This window comes from Aquarana catesbeiana, linkage group LG01, assembly GCF_042186555.1.
Source record: "Aquarana catesbeiana isolate 2022-GZ linkage group LG01, ASM4218655v1, whole genome shotgun sequence".
Lineage (NCBI taxonomy): Eukaryota > Metazoa > Chordata > Amphibia > Anura > Ranidae > Aquarana > Aquarana catesbeiana.
The window spans coordinates 48,487,610-48,501,619 of record NC_133324.1 but is presented as its reverse complement, the minus strand read 5'-3'; the positions used below and the strand labels follow the sequence as shown (position 1 = coordinate 48,501,619).

At 39.6% G+C, this 14,010-nt stretch overlaps 1 protein-coding gene and 1 long non-coding RNA gene across 2 annotated transcripts in view; one reads left to right on the top strand and one right to left on the bottom strand.

The window, feature by feature from the left end:
- LOC141131338 (uncharacterized) overlaps positions 1-13,584 on the top strand; it is a 58,784-nt gene extending 45,200 nt beyond the window's left edge. Inside the window, exon 3 of the long non-coding RNA XR_012242754.1 lies at positions 13,181-13,584. This is a non-coding gene — a long non-coding RNA (uncharacterized lncRNA). The remainder of the gene's footprint in view (positions 1-13,180) is intronic.
- The window catches only part of AQP3 (aquaporin 3 (Gill blood group)), a 63,702-nt gene continuing 58,109 nt past the window's right edge, over positions 8,418-14,010 (bottom strand). Inside the window, exons 5-6 of the mRNA XM_073618450.1 lie at positions 13,223-13,440; positions 8,418-10,157 (exon numbers count right to left, since the gene is read on the bottom strand). Of these exons, the coding sequence (XP_073474551.1) occupies positions 9,989-10,157; positions 13,223-13,440 (387 nt within the window). The 3' untranslated portion in view covers positions 8,418-9,988. The remainder of the gene's footprint in view (positions 10,158-13,222; positions 13,441-14,010) is intronic.

Here is a 14,010-nt window from a genome sequence, read left to right as displayed (position 1 = left end):
GCCCAGTGACTTCATGTCCAATTTCTATGCAACTTCAATGTATAGGATCCGACCTTGATCCGACTTTGAGATGATTGCAACTTGTCCTTTGACCAATCAAAACAATTCCTTTGCTTCTAGTATGTAGGAAACCTCACGTCAAATGTATTAAAAAAAAAAAGCTGTCAGACCCTCCCCCCCAGATCAATACCAGGCCCAACAGGAGGATCCAGGTGAGCAGTGCAATTCAGCAGCGTCTGTAACGCTATGGCAAATTGATCCATGCGGTGATCCTGCTCATCCAATCTGGAAAAAATATTAAGGCTTTGAACAGGAGAATCTGGATGCCGCACACCGGATGAAGTTGAAAAATTGTCTTTATTATAAAAATTGGATCATCAAAAATACAAGACAATCAGGCAAATCGTACAGGCTTAGCTGACGCGTTTCGCACTCTAGATTGAGTGCTTACTTATAGCTGAGCCTGTACGATTTGCCTGATTGTCTTGTATTTTTGATGATCCAATTTTTATAATAAAGACAACTTCATCCGGTGTGTGGCATCCAGATTCTCCTGTTCAAAGCCTTGCTTCATCTTGCATTTAGCCAGCACCTGGGACTCTTCACCTCTGAAGGATTTACATCAATCACACACCTGGGTTCAGGTCTAGCTGAGCGGTGAAACACTCTCTTTGTTTCGATTGCATCTATGAAAAAAATATTACCAACAAGTGGATTGCCTGCAACTTCTGAATTCATGGCCTTTGCCTACTGTCAGGAACCATGAATCAGACTGAGACAGAAGTGCAGTAAAAATCACACTATTTAATATAATGGTAAAAAGGTATAAACAGAGCAAACATAGTCAAAACATAGCCAGAGTTCAGCAACCGGAAAGGATAGTCAGACAAGCCAGGTCACCAGGGAGCCAGAAATCAGCATACTTCAGAACAAGCCAAGAAATCAGGGAATCAGAGATCAGCGTAGTGGAACAGCAAACAGGATCAGGAACCAGTAGGGACACAAAGCCAAGCAAGTCTTTAAACAGGAACATAGCAGAGAGTCTCTTGATATGTTGACCAAGACGAAGGCACAGAGGATCTGAACTGAGCAGCTTAAGTAGCCAGCAGGACTAACGAGCAGGATATCATCACCAGGTGAGTCACTGTGGAAATATTAGAGCTGGCAAATAACCGACAGCTGAGCGGCCTGCTTTGAGAAGGAAGGCCTGACATCAAGTTAGGTAGACAGGTAGGCTGTGCTTTTGTGCCCTGGGTCAGGCTTACATCTGAAACTTGTACTTCATAGACTGCAAAGTATGTTCAAGTGAACTTCTTCTGTTTTACTGTCACCAGATGGCAGCAAGGGAGCCAATCTGCGTGAGCAGTAAGTTCTTTATTTTCATGGTAATATGCTTAGGAAATGAATGCTTTAAGTATATTGATAGAATGTATATATACTTCTTGGAAGAATGTTTCACTCTCTAGGGAGTGGGGCCTCCTTCATGATGTTGATATTTCTATGTACAGTTATTTGCTAGGAGAGTAAAGTATATTAAAAATATACTGATGTGTGTTTGCCTTATATATTTATTGCCTCCCTTGACTGAGGAGAGATAGTACCTTAATTTTGTACAGTAATGCTCATTTTCTATTAATAATGAATAGTCAATTGCTTATATGTGTTTTCTATACATTGTGTCTTCCTCGGCTGAGGAGAAACAGTGTCTCAAATTTGCAAAATAATTCTTATTTTCTACTACTTAGAGTATAGAATGAGATAGATAGCTAGATAGACAGTTAGGATATAATGTAATTTGCCTATTGCCTTATTCATCTGCTTTCGTGTGGAATGCCACACGTAGTTGTCAATAAAGACTCATTTTCATCTGCATTCATGTGGCATGCCACACGTATTTGTATTTGAAAGGTTATCCTTCGTTTTACACTTTCCTATCCAAATGTTTGCTAGGACATCCATTCTCAGGCTTGAGAGCATATGTTTTTCTTTTGCAGACTCCAAGGACATAGTCTGCTTGTCAGGGGTAAAATGTAACACCCTTGTCTTCAACAGGGCTACCAGTAAATTTAGCTGTGCTGGGTGGTAGCTAGCCTGGCTAATTTGTAGTCTTTATGGATCTAATGGTTTTCCTCCTAATCCTGTTTCAGCTGTGGCTTCTCCCTTTTGTCAGTTGGTGGCACTGTTGCCTTTGGAATTAGTATGATGAGCTACAGTGAATTCAGGTTATGAATAAACATAAATTGTACAGAACGAGACAGAGGAATCAAATTAAACACCACATCCCAATAAACTAGAAAATAAGAAGGGAAAATAGAGGTGACAAACCTCTGGACTTTTAAGGTGTTGGGTATGAAAAATGTAATAAACAATTACACAATAGATACAATTTAATATTTATTGCAAAGATAAAAAACATGAGAACAATGTTTCATCCATATCCAAAATCAATTGTTCTATAGGAAGGCATATGTACAGACACTACCACTCAACATGTTTCGCTTTAAGCAAAGCTTCCTCGGGATATTCCGGTGTGACGTGTTATATGCTATAGACAACAAAAAGATTGGAATAAGTACTCATGTTGGTTGCTTTGATGCACAAAACATATTTATCAATTGTATTGGCATAAAATAAATATGCAAGTATTCAAAAATAATAAAGTCAATATCATTAAAGGGCATTAGAAATCTATAGATATAGAGAAAGATGAACCTTACCTAGACTGCTATAGATCAATATACAACTAGAAATTTAGATTTAGATAAAAGAGTACATGTCCCATATATGGGCAGAGTGTCCCATTATAGAAATGTCCTGTTGTTGCAAAAGGAATATGAACTAATGAAAAACTTCATAAAAAAAAGTAAACAGGAAAAAATATATATATAATATAATGGATGTATGCAACATCAATTTATGATGTTGAGGTAAAAACATCCCATCCAAACAATAATTCAAAGAAAAATTGTCGGGGTAGATTACCTTAATGAAACTGGAGAAGATTGAATCAATTTGTGACTTGTTCATGCTGGTCAAAATTGATGTCCAGCATGACGTATCAATCCAAAAAGAGTGAATATCCAGCTGGAATGCAGTTCATATGTAACCTCATGAAGGCAATATCTACTAAACAGTAATTTATATTTCAGGTCTTCCTGTGGGAGCATTAGCCTTTCAACTACTCTACTTTGCCTTGAGTCCATCTTGCTGTGTATATATGAACTGCATTCCAGCTGGATATTCACTCTTTTTTGATTGATAAGTCATGCTGGACATCAAGTTTGACCAGCAGGAACAAGTCACAAATTGATTCAATCTTCTCCAGTTTCATTAAGGTAATCTACCCCGACAATTTTTCTTTGAATTATTGTTTGGATGGGATGTTTTTACCTCAACATCATAAATTGATGTTGCATACATCCATTATATATATATATATATATATATATATATATATATATATATATATATATATATATATATATATATATATATATATATATATATATATATTTTCCTGTTTCATTTATCTAAATCTAAATTTCAAGTTGTATATTGATCTATAGCAGTCTAGGTAAGGTTCATCTTTCTCTATATCTAGACATTTATAATGCTCTTTAATGATATTGACTTTATTATTTTTGAATACTTGCATATTTATTTTATACCAATACAATTGATAAATATGTTTTGTGAATCCAAACAAACCAACATGAGTACTTATTCCAATCTTTTTGTTATCTATAGCATATAACACGTCACACCTGAACTCCTGAGGAAGCTTTGTTTAAAGCGAAACATGTTGAGTGGTAGTGTCTGTACATATGCCTTCCTATAGAACAATTGATTTTGGATATGGATGAAACATTGTTCTCATGTTTTTTACCTTTGTAATAAATATAAAATTTTATCTATTGTGTAATTGTTTATTACATTTTCCATACCCAACACCTTAAAGTGGTGTTCCGGCCGAAATTATACTTTTTAAATAAAAATACCCCTATAATACACAAGCTTAATGTATTCTACTAAAGTTAGTCTGTAAACTAAGGTCTGTTTTGTTAGTTTATAGCAGTAGTTTGTTATTTTATAAACTTACAGCAGGCCGTGGCCATCTTAAGTGTGGGCATCTGAAGCCAGACTGTGTTCTTCCTGGATCTCATCCTTGCAGATCTCGCACATGCTCAGTGCAGCACAAGCGGTGTAATAGGTTTCAGGTCAGGTTTCCATAGCAACGGCAGTTTCAGAGGAAGTTGCCGCCCCTTCCCAGAAGGCATTGCAAACAGGAAATGATGCGATGGGCCGCGGCCAGGAAGGAGGAAGTGAAAAATGAATACAGCAGATATACAGTAGCTGAGAAAAAAAAATAAAAAAATATCCAATTTGTTTACAGTGAACAGTTTATTGAGGGATGCTGAAGAGTTGTAAAAGTGGGTGGAACTCCACTTTAAAAGTCCTGAGGTTTGTCACCTCTATTTCCCCTTCTTATTTTATGAATAAACATACTTTTCTCAGCCAGACTAGTCGCTATGCATGCTGGGGGAAGGTATTTATTTGGAGCAGGTCAGGTGATCTAGGTTTATTCCACCCAGACTGCTGTCTGGGTGGGTGTGTGAGAAAAAGCTCCAGCTGGGTAGGCCTGAAGCCTAGCCATGTGCTCAAGGTTCTGCAAGGAAGAGCCTGCTCACTACCTGGAGGCAATGCTGAGAGGGATGGAGTTCTAAGGAAGCACCAGAGGTGACTCTTCATGAGCCGGGAACTACCCTATTTTCCCTGAAAATAAGACCTAGCGTGATTGTCGGTGATTGCTGCAATATAAGCCCTACCCCCCAAATAAGCTGTAGTTAAAGTCCTTGTAGGTCTTATTTTCAGGGTAGGGCTTATGTTCGGGGAAACAGGGTAGGGCTTATTTGGGGGGGTAGGGCTTATATTGCAGCCATCACCGACAGTCACGCTAGGTCTTTTTTTCGGGGAAACAGGGTATGAAGTGGCTGGGAGTACTTCAACAGAGAACTCATCCAAAGGAATCTACATATGGTGCCATGAGTTAAGTTCAGTTGCTATAGGAGACAGCTTATGCTACAAAGTACAGATTGCTGGTTCCAGCTTAAAGACCCTTTTCCTGCACTACTGTCTACCTTTTCTACATTTTTGTCTAAGGAGTCTGCTAGTTGCTGCTGTTTTTGACTAAGGGTGTCCTGTGCCCTACCCCTCTCTCCCACATTTTTCCTGTTGTGAGAACTAAACTTCTCTTTGTTCAAGCATAAAAGTGACTGGCATCCATCTTTCTACCTTGTACATCACCCACCATGCCTAGTAACTTGCACCCTGAGGAGGAATGTCGGCTCTCCCTGTCTCTGGGGATCATCTCCAGGCCTCTGAAATTTGGGGGGGGGGGGTGCTACATCGTATTCTACACTGCCCATCACTTTGAAGAACAATAGGGAAGTTGGAGGAGATGGACTTTCTTGGAAAAGGTTAATTGATTGTAAAGGCTTAATTTTTACTTTTTTAAAAAATAAACATGTCATACTTTGTTGCTCTGTGTAATGGTTTTGCACAGAGCAGCCTGGATCCTCCTTTTCTCAAGTCCCCTGCCTACACTTCTGGCTCCTCCCCCCCGCCAAGTGCCCAGTTACTTGTTATGGTGGCACTCATGCATACTTGCAGAGTGTGGTTTGGCCCCAACTCCCACTCGCTCCTCACTTGCTGTGATCTGCAGCAGAGGGAGCCAAAGGCTGAACCAATGAGGAAAGAGAGCCTTGGCTCTCTTGCACATCTCTGGATCGAGACTGGGCTCAGGTAAAGTATAAGGGGTGGCTAATATAGGTTAGGATGGTAGTTTCTCTGACTATAAAAGATAGGGGGGTTTAGTTCCACATAAAGCATGAAGGTATTTAAGATCTGCTTTGACCACTTTTTATATTTCAACCAATGACGCAACCAAGCTAATAATTCACCTTGACTATTGCAATTCCCTTATCAGTGACCTCTTTCTGTTGGTAATTAATGTGCCAATTTTAGCCTAAAATATCCGGAAGAGGGAAAAAAGTTTTGGAAAGTTGAGGAGTTTCGTATGTTTACTTCCTCTTTCCTGCAATTGCCTATTGGATAGCTTGACTATTGCCATTCCCTCCTCAGTGACCTCTTTCTGTTGGTAATTAATGTGCCAAATTTAGCCAATAACATCCAGAAGAGGGAAAAAAGTTTAGGAAAGTTGAGGAGTTCTGTGCGTTTACTTCCTCTTTCCTGCAATTGCCTATTGGATACTGCCCATTACTTTGAAAAGCCACTAGGGAGGTGATCCAGAATTGCTAGTAGTCATTAGCCACACTCAACTGGACTTGTTCTGCAATGTCAAAAACATTATGCCACTTATACAGCGGCTTCTTCAACACTGATGAGTGTTAGGAACATACCCTAGCATTTATATCTACATGGACAATTTGGTCACCTTAAAGCCCCTTACACACGACAGCATCAAGCGATTCAATAGAAACCAGCCGACATTTGGCCCGTGTATATGGCAGCTGGTCCAACAGAAGCTGGCCAAATGTCCGGCTTCTGTTGAAGGGGCATAACAGAAAAAGGTCTGCCGATCGCCATTCAATCAGCGCTCTCAGCCAACGGTGTGTTCTGGCAGGGGGCCATACCCCTGTCAGAACACAATAGCTCAGTGGGGAGATTGCTGTACTAACATCAGAGTTTTAGTACAGGACCTCCTCCCTAGCTCTTTAGTTTTTTTCATTCAGCTTGCTGGGTTGAACGAAAAATAAACGGCTAATGTGTACTAGGCTTAATAGGGTATGTTCTTGACATGAGAGCTGAAGATGCTGCTGGTTAAGTAGTGAAACATCCTCAACATTACAAAACAAGTTGGGTGGGACTAATTACTATTATCTATACTGATAAGACCTGGATAATTGAGAACCTGCTCAAAGGCCCATAATCTACTATGGGAATAATGGCACTTCAAGGAAGATCCACCCTGATGGATTTCCTCTGTCTTTATTCGCTAACTTTGGTCTCTAGCTCTTTACTGAGGATTTGGGTGGTTGCAGCAGTCCTTCTTTTCTCTACTCTTTTCTCTACTCTTTTCCCTCTTTCCTCCTTTCTTTCTAGTCTATTTGCTTTGGCTTTTTTTTTTATCTTTTAATTTTGGGATACTTTTCACTTACCTTTTGGCTACAATGATGGTATAGTTTTGAGACATTTTTTTATATTTAAATGCTAGCACACTGCTAATTTAGAGTTGAGATCACCTGTGTTACATTGCCCACATTAGTGGTCTTTGTTAATAATGCACCTTTTCTATTGTTTATGTCTTTTCTTCTATTTTGAAAATGTCTGTCGGATTACTTTTCAGTGTGCTATGAATACAAAATGTCTGCTATGTGCACAGTGCATGCATCTTTCTACTTTTCTAAAAACAATTCAATTAAAATTGTTAATGAGAACCTCCTCAAATATACCTGAAGCAAAACTAGGACATTTGCCAAGAGCAAACAATAAGATTGCCAAATTAATATTTCTGTTACAGTCTGCTGATTGCAACACTCTACCTTTGCTGTTACTTCTTTGCTCTGGTTTTTATAACTCATGCGTGTTTTGAGTAACACTTATGTACATTTAGATATTGGATATGAAAAAACAAATAAATGGACAAATGAGTAAAGAGACGTTGAGTTTCAGAAAAAAATAGTCTGTGTACATAAACATACTCACTGTACAACTTCTCCTACTACGGAGTCCTGCTATAAGGCTTTATTTACGTTACATGACGTAAAATGTACCATATGGGTATTTGGGTTGTACTAAAAGAACAAAATACACTTTTTTTAATAATAAATTTGTATTTTTAATGGCACATAAAATACATCCAAGGCAGATGCAATCAAGAATATATACAAAATGTATGACCTTTGTGTGGAAAACAGAACGACAGGTGGCATATCCATATAGAAAAAGAATCCCCCATATAACCTCCCACCCAACCCCCCCGGGAATAGTGTTAGGATAATTCATCCAAATATTTTTTTCTAGCAATTTTTAAGAGGTGTGAAATAATTGTAAGAAATGAAAATCCCCTTGAAGTGGTTGGTGTCTGCCAGTAATATTTCAGTCCATATCCATTGTAGAGGACCTTTACCATCCACGTGAAATCCTCTTCACCACTACATCATTCTCCCAAGGCTTTATAAACAAAAAAAGAGATACAAAATAATCACCTTTGAGAGATGCCAAAAACATGGGAGTCAGTCAAACAGCAGCCGGACTATGACCTGTAGAGACCACAAGACCATTACCTTGGTAATGGCCATGTGTCTTACCACTGTAAGGGATAAATTGTCGGATTCATGGGTAAAATTTTTCGAGGTCTTCGTTGACTATTCTATGTGATGTCTTTCACTTGTCTCACTTGTCTCACTTGTCTCTCATCGCAACTATTGCAACTCCCTGCTCATTGGTCTACCTCCGCTGCCAGATTCATCCACTTTACCAACTACTCAATGTCTGCTGCCCCTCTCCACCAATCTCTCCACTGGCTTCCAATCACCCAAATGTTTAAAATTCTAAACAACAATATATAAGGCCATTCACAACTCGGCCCCAGCTACATCACCAACCCAATCTCAAAATATCAACCAAACCTTCCTCTGCACTCATCCCAAGACCTTCTTCTCTCTAACTCCCACATCTCCTCTTCTCCTGCTTGCATCCAGGATTTCTAAAGACCCTCCTCTGGAACTCCCTACCTCAGCCTGTCCGCTATCACCTACTTTGCCCACCTTTAGACGATCTCTGAAAACTCATCTCTTCAGGGAAGCCTATCTCACCTCTACTGACAACTGGAATTTTAATTCTCGAACAACTCATCCCCATACAGTTATTACCTTTTGTTTCACTTGCCATTCTCTTGTAGATTGTAAGCTCTCGTGAGCAGGGTTCTCCTACTGTCTTCCTTTATTTTTTTAAAGCAAACTGTTGGCACCATGTAAATTTTGTATAATAAAGATAACATGGCTGGGAAGATTTCTTTTTTTGTGGACAGTCCCGCCTAAAGCGGACTTTGCATTAAAATGCATTACCTGCTTATGTTGCAGCCCCCCCACACCTGAATTTAAAATTCTCAGTGAAAGCAATAAAGCACAAAAGACTGGAAGAGAACCATGTAAAATATTCTTCCCTTACAGCCTGACTTTTCGTGCACTCACCTTTGCAAGGTAGACATTACTGGGCCTTCTTGTGGGATTCTTGGAAAGCTAAGGACCTCATATCATGCAAGAATGCACTCCCCTGGGATGTGGGCTCCTCAGCAATCCCAGGCTCCTGCAAGAAGGCCCCATGACGTCACCCACACCTAGGACAGCGCACTGAAAATCAGTTTATAAGGTAAGCATTTTTCTTCTAGTTTTTTATTTTATTTTACTGCTTTACTACTTTTACTGAGTATTGTATTTTTGGAGGTGGAGGGACGCAACACAAGTGGACCTTGCATTTTTATGCAATAGTCCTCTTTAATTAGTATAGTTTAAAGATCCTGACGCAATGAATACACAGACTTGAAGCTTTACTGCTGCATTATATATATGTACATAGACAACCCAACTTAGACCTCTAGTAATATTTTCACAGACCTTTGAAAAGTCAAAAAAGATTGTAAAAAGCCAAGGACAATACTGACTTATGTAATAACGATTACTCTTCCTAAACCCTAATACCTGAACTGGATTTTTTTTTAAAAAATGGAACAGATTAAAAAAAAAAGGGAAAACTGAGCTGGAATTGGAAATATGGATTAATACCAAGGTTGACTGGTCTGCTATTTACATTGAGGAAAGGGGGGACAATTCTACACATCCAACAAGCAACTACGATTAGACAACACATTTTTAAGGTCTAAAACATGTGGGGATCATCCTCCGTCTTGTTCTTGGTCAGTTGCAGCCCAAGTGAATATTTTTAGTCCCATGCTGGCTGCGGTTATTTAGATTCTCTCTTTGTGTTTAACATTGGCCAACTTGACGTTTTCTTGTTCGGAGGACTCGGGTGGGGGTTGGATGTGACAGCCAATCATCAGCTGATAGACCAAGACTCCGGCGAAAGCTCCCAGTAAAGGTGACACGATGGGGACCCACCACCACTGATCGCCGGCCCTGGAAATAGAGATAAGTTTAAAAAAAAAGATCTTTGGAGGAAATGTGACAAAACATGACAAGAAGCAACAGGGACTTAATGTGTAGACCTTGTATTCTGACCACATGAACTCCAGGCAAACAGTTGAAATACTTATGTGTCCATTTTTTTACCAGTCAAGAATTTAGTGACTGCAATTCCAAAAAAGCCACATGGATTGTAGAAAAAAGGTCACCAAGGTATTAATCACAGTTCAGATATACACTATATTACTAAAAGTATTGGGACACCTGCCTTTACACGCACATGAATTTTAATGGCATCCCAGTCTTAGTTCGTAGGGTTCAATATTGAGTTGGCCCACCCTTTGTAGCTATAACAGCTTCAACTCTTCTGGGAAGGGTGTCCACAAGGTTTAGGAGTTTGTCTATGGGAATGTTTGACCATTCTTCCAGAAGTGCATTTGTGATATTAGGCACTGATGTTTAAAGAGAAGGCCTGACTCTAAATCATCCCAAAGGTGTTCTATCGGTTGAGGTCAGGACTCTGTGCTTTATGGACCTTGCTTTGTGCACTGGTGCACAGTCATGTTGGAACAGGAAGGGGCCATTCCCAAACTGCTACCACAAAGTTGGAAGCATGAAATTTTCCAAAATGTCTTGGTACGCTGACGCCTTAAGAATTCCCTCCACTGGAACTAAGGGGCGAAGCCCAGCTCCTGTATAACAACCCCACACCATAATCCCCCCTCCATCAAAAGATTTGGACCAGTGCACAAAGCAAGGTCCATAAAGGCATGGATGAGCGAGTTTGGGGTGGAGGAATTTGACCTCAACTCGATAGAACACCTTTGGGATGAATTAGAGCGGAGGCTGCGAGCCAGGCCTTCTCGTCCACATCAGTACCTGACCTCACAAATGCACTTCTGGAAGAATGGTCAAACATTCCCATAGACACACTCCTAAACCTTGTGGACAGGCTTCATAGAAGAATTGGAGCTGTTATAGCTGCAAAGGGTGGGAGTGATTAACCCCTTGATCTCCGGAAAGGTTTTACCCCCTTCATGACCAGGGCATTTTTTGTTATTTCGGCACTGCGCTACTCTGACGGTCATGCAACACTGTACCTAAAAGAAATTTATATGATAGAGCTTTCTTTTGGTGGTATTTGATCACCACTGGGTTTTTTTATTTTATATTATGTAAACGAAAAAATGTGGGGGTCCACTTTTTTTTTTTCTTTTCTGTTATAAAACATCTCCAATAAAATCAAATTTCTTTATAAATTTAAGCCAAAATGTATTTTACTACATTTGCTTTTTGTGAAAATTATAGCATCTACAAACTATGGTATATATAGTGGAATTTAAGCAGCTATAGAGGCTATACTAGAAATGGCGGTGATCAGCGACTTATAGTGTGACTGTGATAATGTGGTGGGCAATCTGGCGCTAACTGACACTGGCTGGGAGGGACACCAACTGACTAACTGAAACTGATATCGCTGGTGACAACACAGTAAATCAGTGATAATACTATACTGTAATGTGTGTAATGTGCGCTGCTTTTACGCACAGATCTGGCTGTTTTTTCTCCCAGTTTTTCAGGGAGAAGGAACAGCCAGATCGCTGTCTGTGTACAAAGTTCTGTGTGTTTGTAATTGTCACAGCCAATCAGCAGGTATAGAGTCAAAATCTTTGGCTGAAACCTGCTGACAAAGTCGTGCTGTGTCCAACACAGTGTATTGTATTGCACTCTTGCGAGCTGCTATGTGTTTAATTACTTATAAAAGCTGCCTACACCTAACACACTCCCTTTTAAAACGTGTAATAAAATCACTAAATTATTAGGTGCAGCGCTAACTCAATCACACTAAATCTAAATTAAGCATTACAGAAGAGATTTAGTTTGATTGAGTTAGTGCTGCACCAATTAATTCAGTGTCCAACACAGTGGTCACCAGGGGACACGTGCATGCATGCCTTTCAACCAGGAAGTTCACTGAGTATGTCGCGGTGCCTGGCTGTGTGTCCGCTTGCAGTAAATGTACTGTGAGCAGGCGGTCGGGGGTTGGACCCTTTGTCAAATTTTTTAATCTGTCTGTGTCACCACTTGCGAGGTTCACCCCTCTATTTGTGACAAGACCATTGCCACAGAAAGAAAACTGGCAAGATATCCAAACAATTTGAGTTGTCATCAAAGCAAGAGGTAAGGGAGATCCTCCAATGCGGTCATATATTCTATGACATCTCTCTAAGATGAAAATTCTATTCACTTTGGGGGATTTCCTCTCATTTCCTGTTGCATCTTCAGGACAGAAAGTAAAGGGAAATCTTCCTAAAATAACAAAGACAGCAAAAAAGAATCTGATAGGGACTTAATCCCTCCATGTTCTCTCTAAAACAACCAAAAAAAGTTTGGGGCTTTACATACGATACTATATTTTTTTTAAATTTAATGTATCAGAGTTGTTTGCTCCTGCCTCCACAATTGCCTTGCTTTCTCTGTGTAGTTTCTATTATTAAATTCCATTGAAAGAGTTGCTTTTATGGTTTTATGCCTCTGCTATCTTCTACAACCTCATGGGAACCTCATGGGACTCAAAGCAAAACAATCATCTGCGATGGACCTTTTTTCCTGTCCTGCTCTAGGCCATCTTTCCAATTCTGCATTCTCCGAATGCTGAACTCAGTCGACAGCATTGAGTAACAGAAGTCATTTTTTTACATATTTTAGTTACTTGATAACACTGAGTGAGCTACGTAGAGAATACGTTTAGTATATCTCACGTTGACGTGCAAGGTCTGCTTAAACAGCCAGATAATATTCAGATTTCAACCATAACAACAGGAAAATTAAAGCAGATAAAGAAGTTTGTTATCCTAATATTTTATGCCTCATGTCTTTTAACATACTCATAAACTCATGTGATGGTAAATTTTAGTTGGACTTTGCTATAGTTATTGTTTATATATGTACTGGCAAAAGCCACATTTTTCTCAGCCATTACACTATGTTAACACAAGATACATTTTATGCCATAGCACAGTAAGGGCTTCTTAGTACAGAAAGTACCGTAGACTCACCAGAAGACTTCTGAACCCCATCCAGCTATAGATGTAAACAGACGCGGTCCGAAGTCCCTGGCAGGGTTGACAGCGTATCCAGAGTTGAAGCCCATGGACAATCCAATGACGAGGACAACAAAGCCAACAGTGAAGGCCTCCAAACCACGGGGGATGGGGTTATTGTAAGGGTCAACGATGGCCAAGACACAGACCACCAAAGCAGCTGTACCAATGAACTGAAAAATAAAATTAAAAAAAAAAGAGATCATTTCCAGTGGTCATTGTAAACAAAGGTTAGAACTGAAATGAAAAGTTCAACATGATGAACCTAACATCTCTCAACAGATGCCAGCCTTTCTCAACCAATTTTACATGAAGGCACCTTTGAAATAGTTTTCAGGTTTCGGGGAACCCCTGCTAATAATTACTATGTATACAGTTCATGGTACATTAGTGGGAACAGTAAGTTGAGATAGCGTATTTTACATTCAGAGCTGCTCTATATGATGAATTTATTTTCAATAATTATACTGAAATTAAATGAATAATAATAATAGAAACACAGACAGTGAAAACTGTAGTGTTCCCAACATTGGTGGCCGATGGAAAAATATTAGTTTAAATTGAAGCCCAGTGCTTCCCCCTATTCTGGTGCTCAGTGAACACGCCCTTTACATTGGTGGTCAGTGAAAGGTTCCTTTTCACTGGTGGTATGTGGGAATAGGGTCCTCCCCACTGTTGGTCAGTAGGCAAAGGCCACCATTACACTAATGGTCAGTGGGAAGAATGCTCTTCACATTGATGGT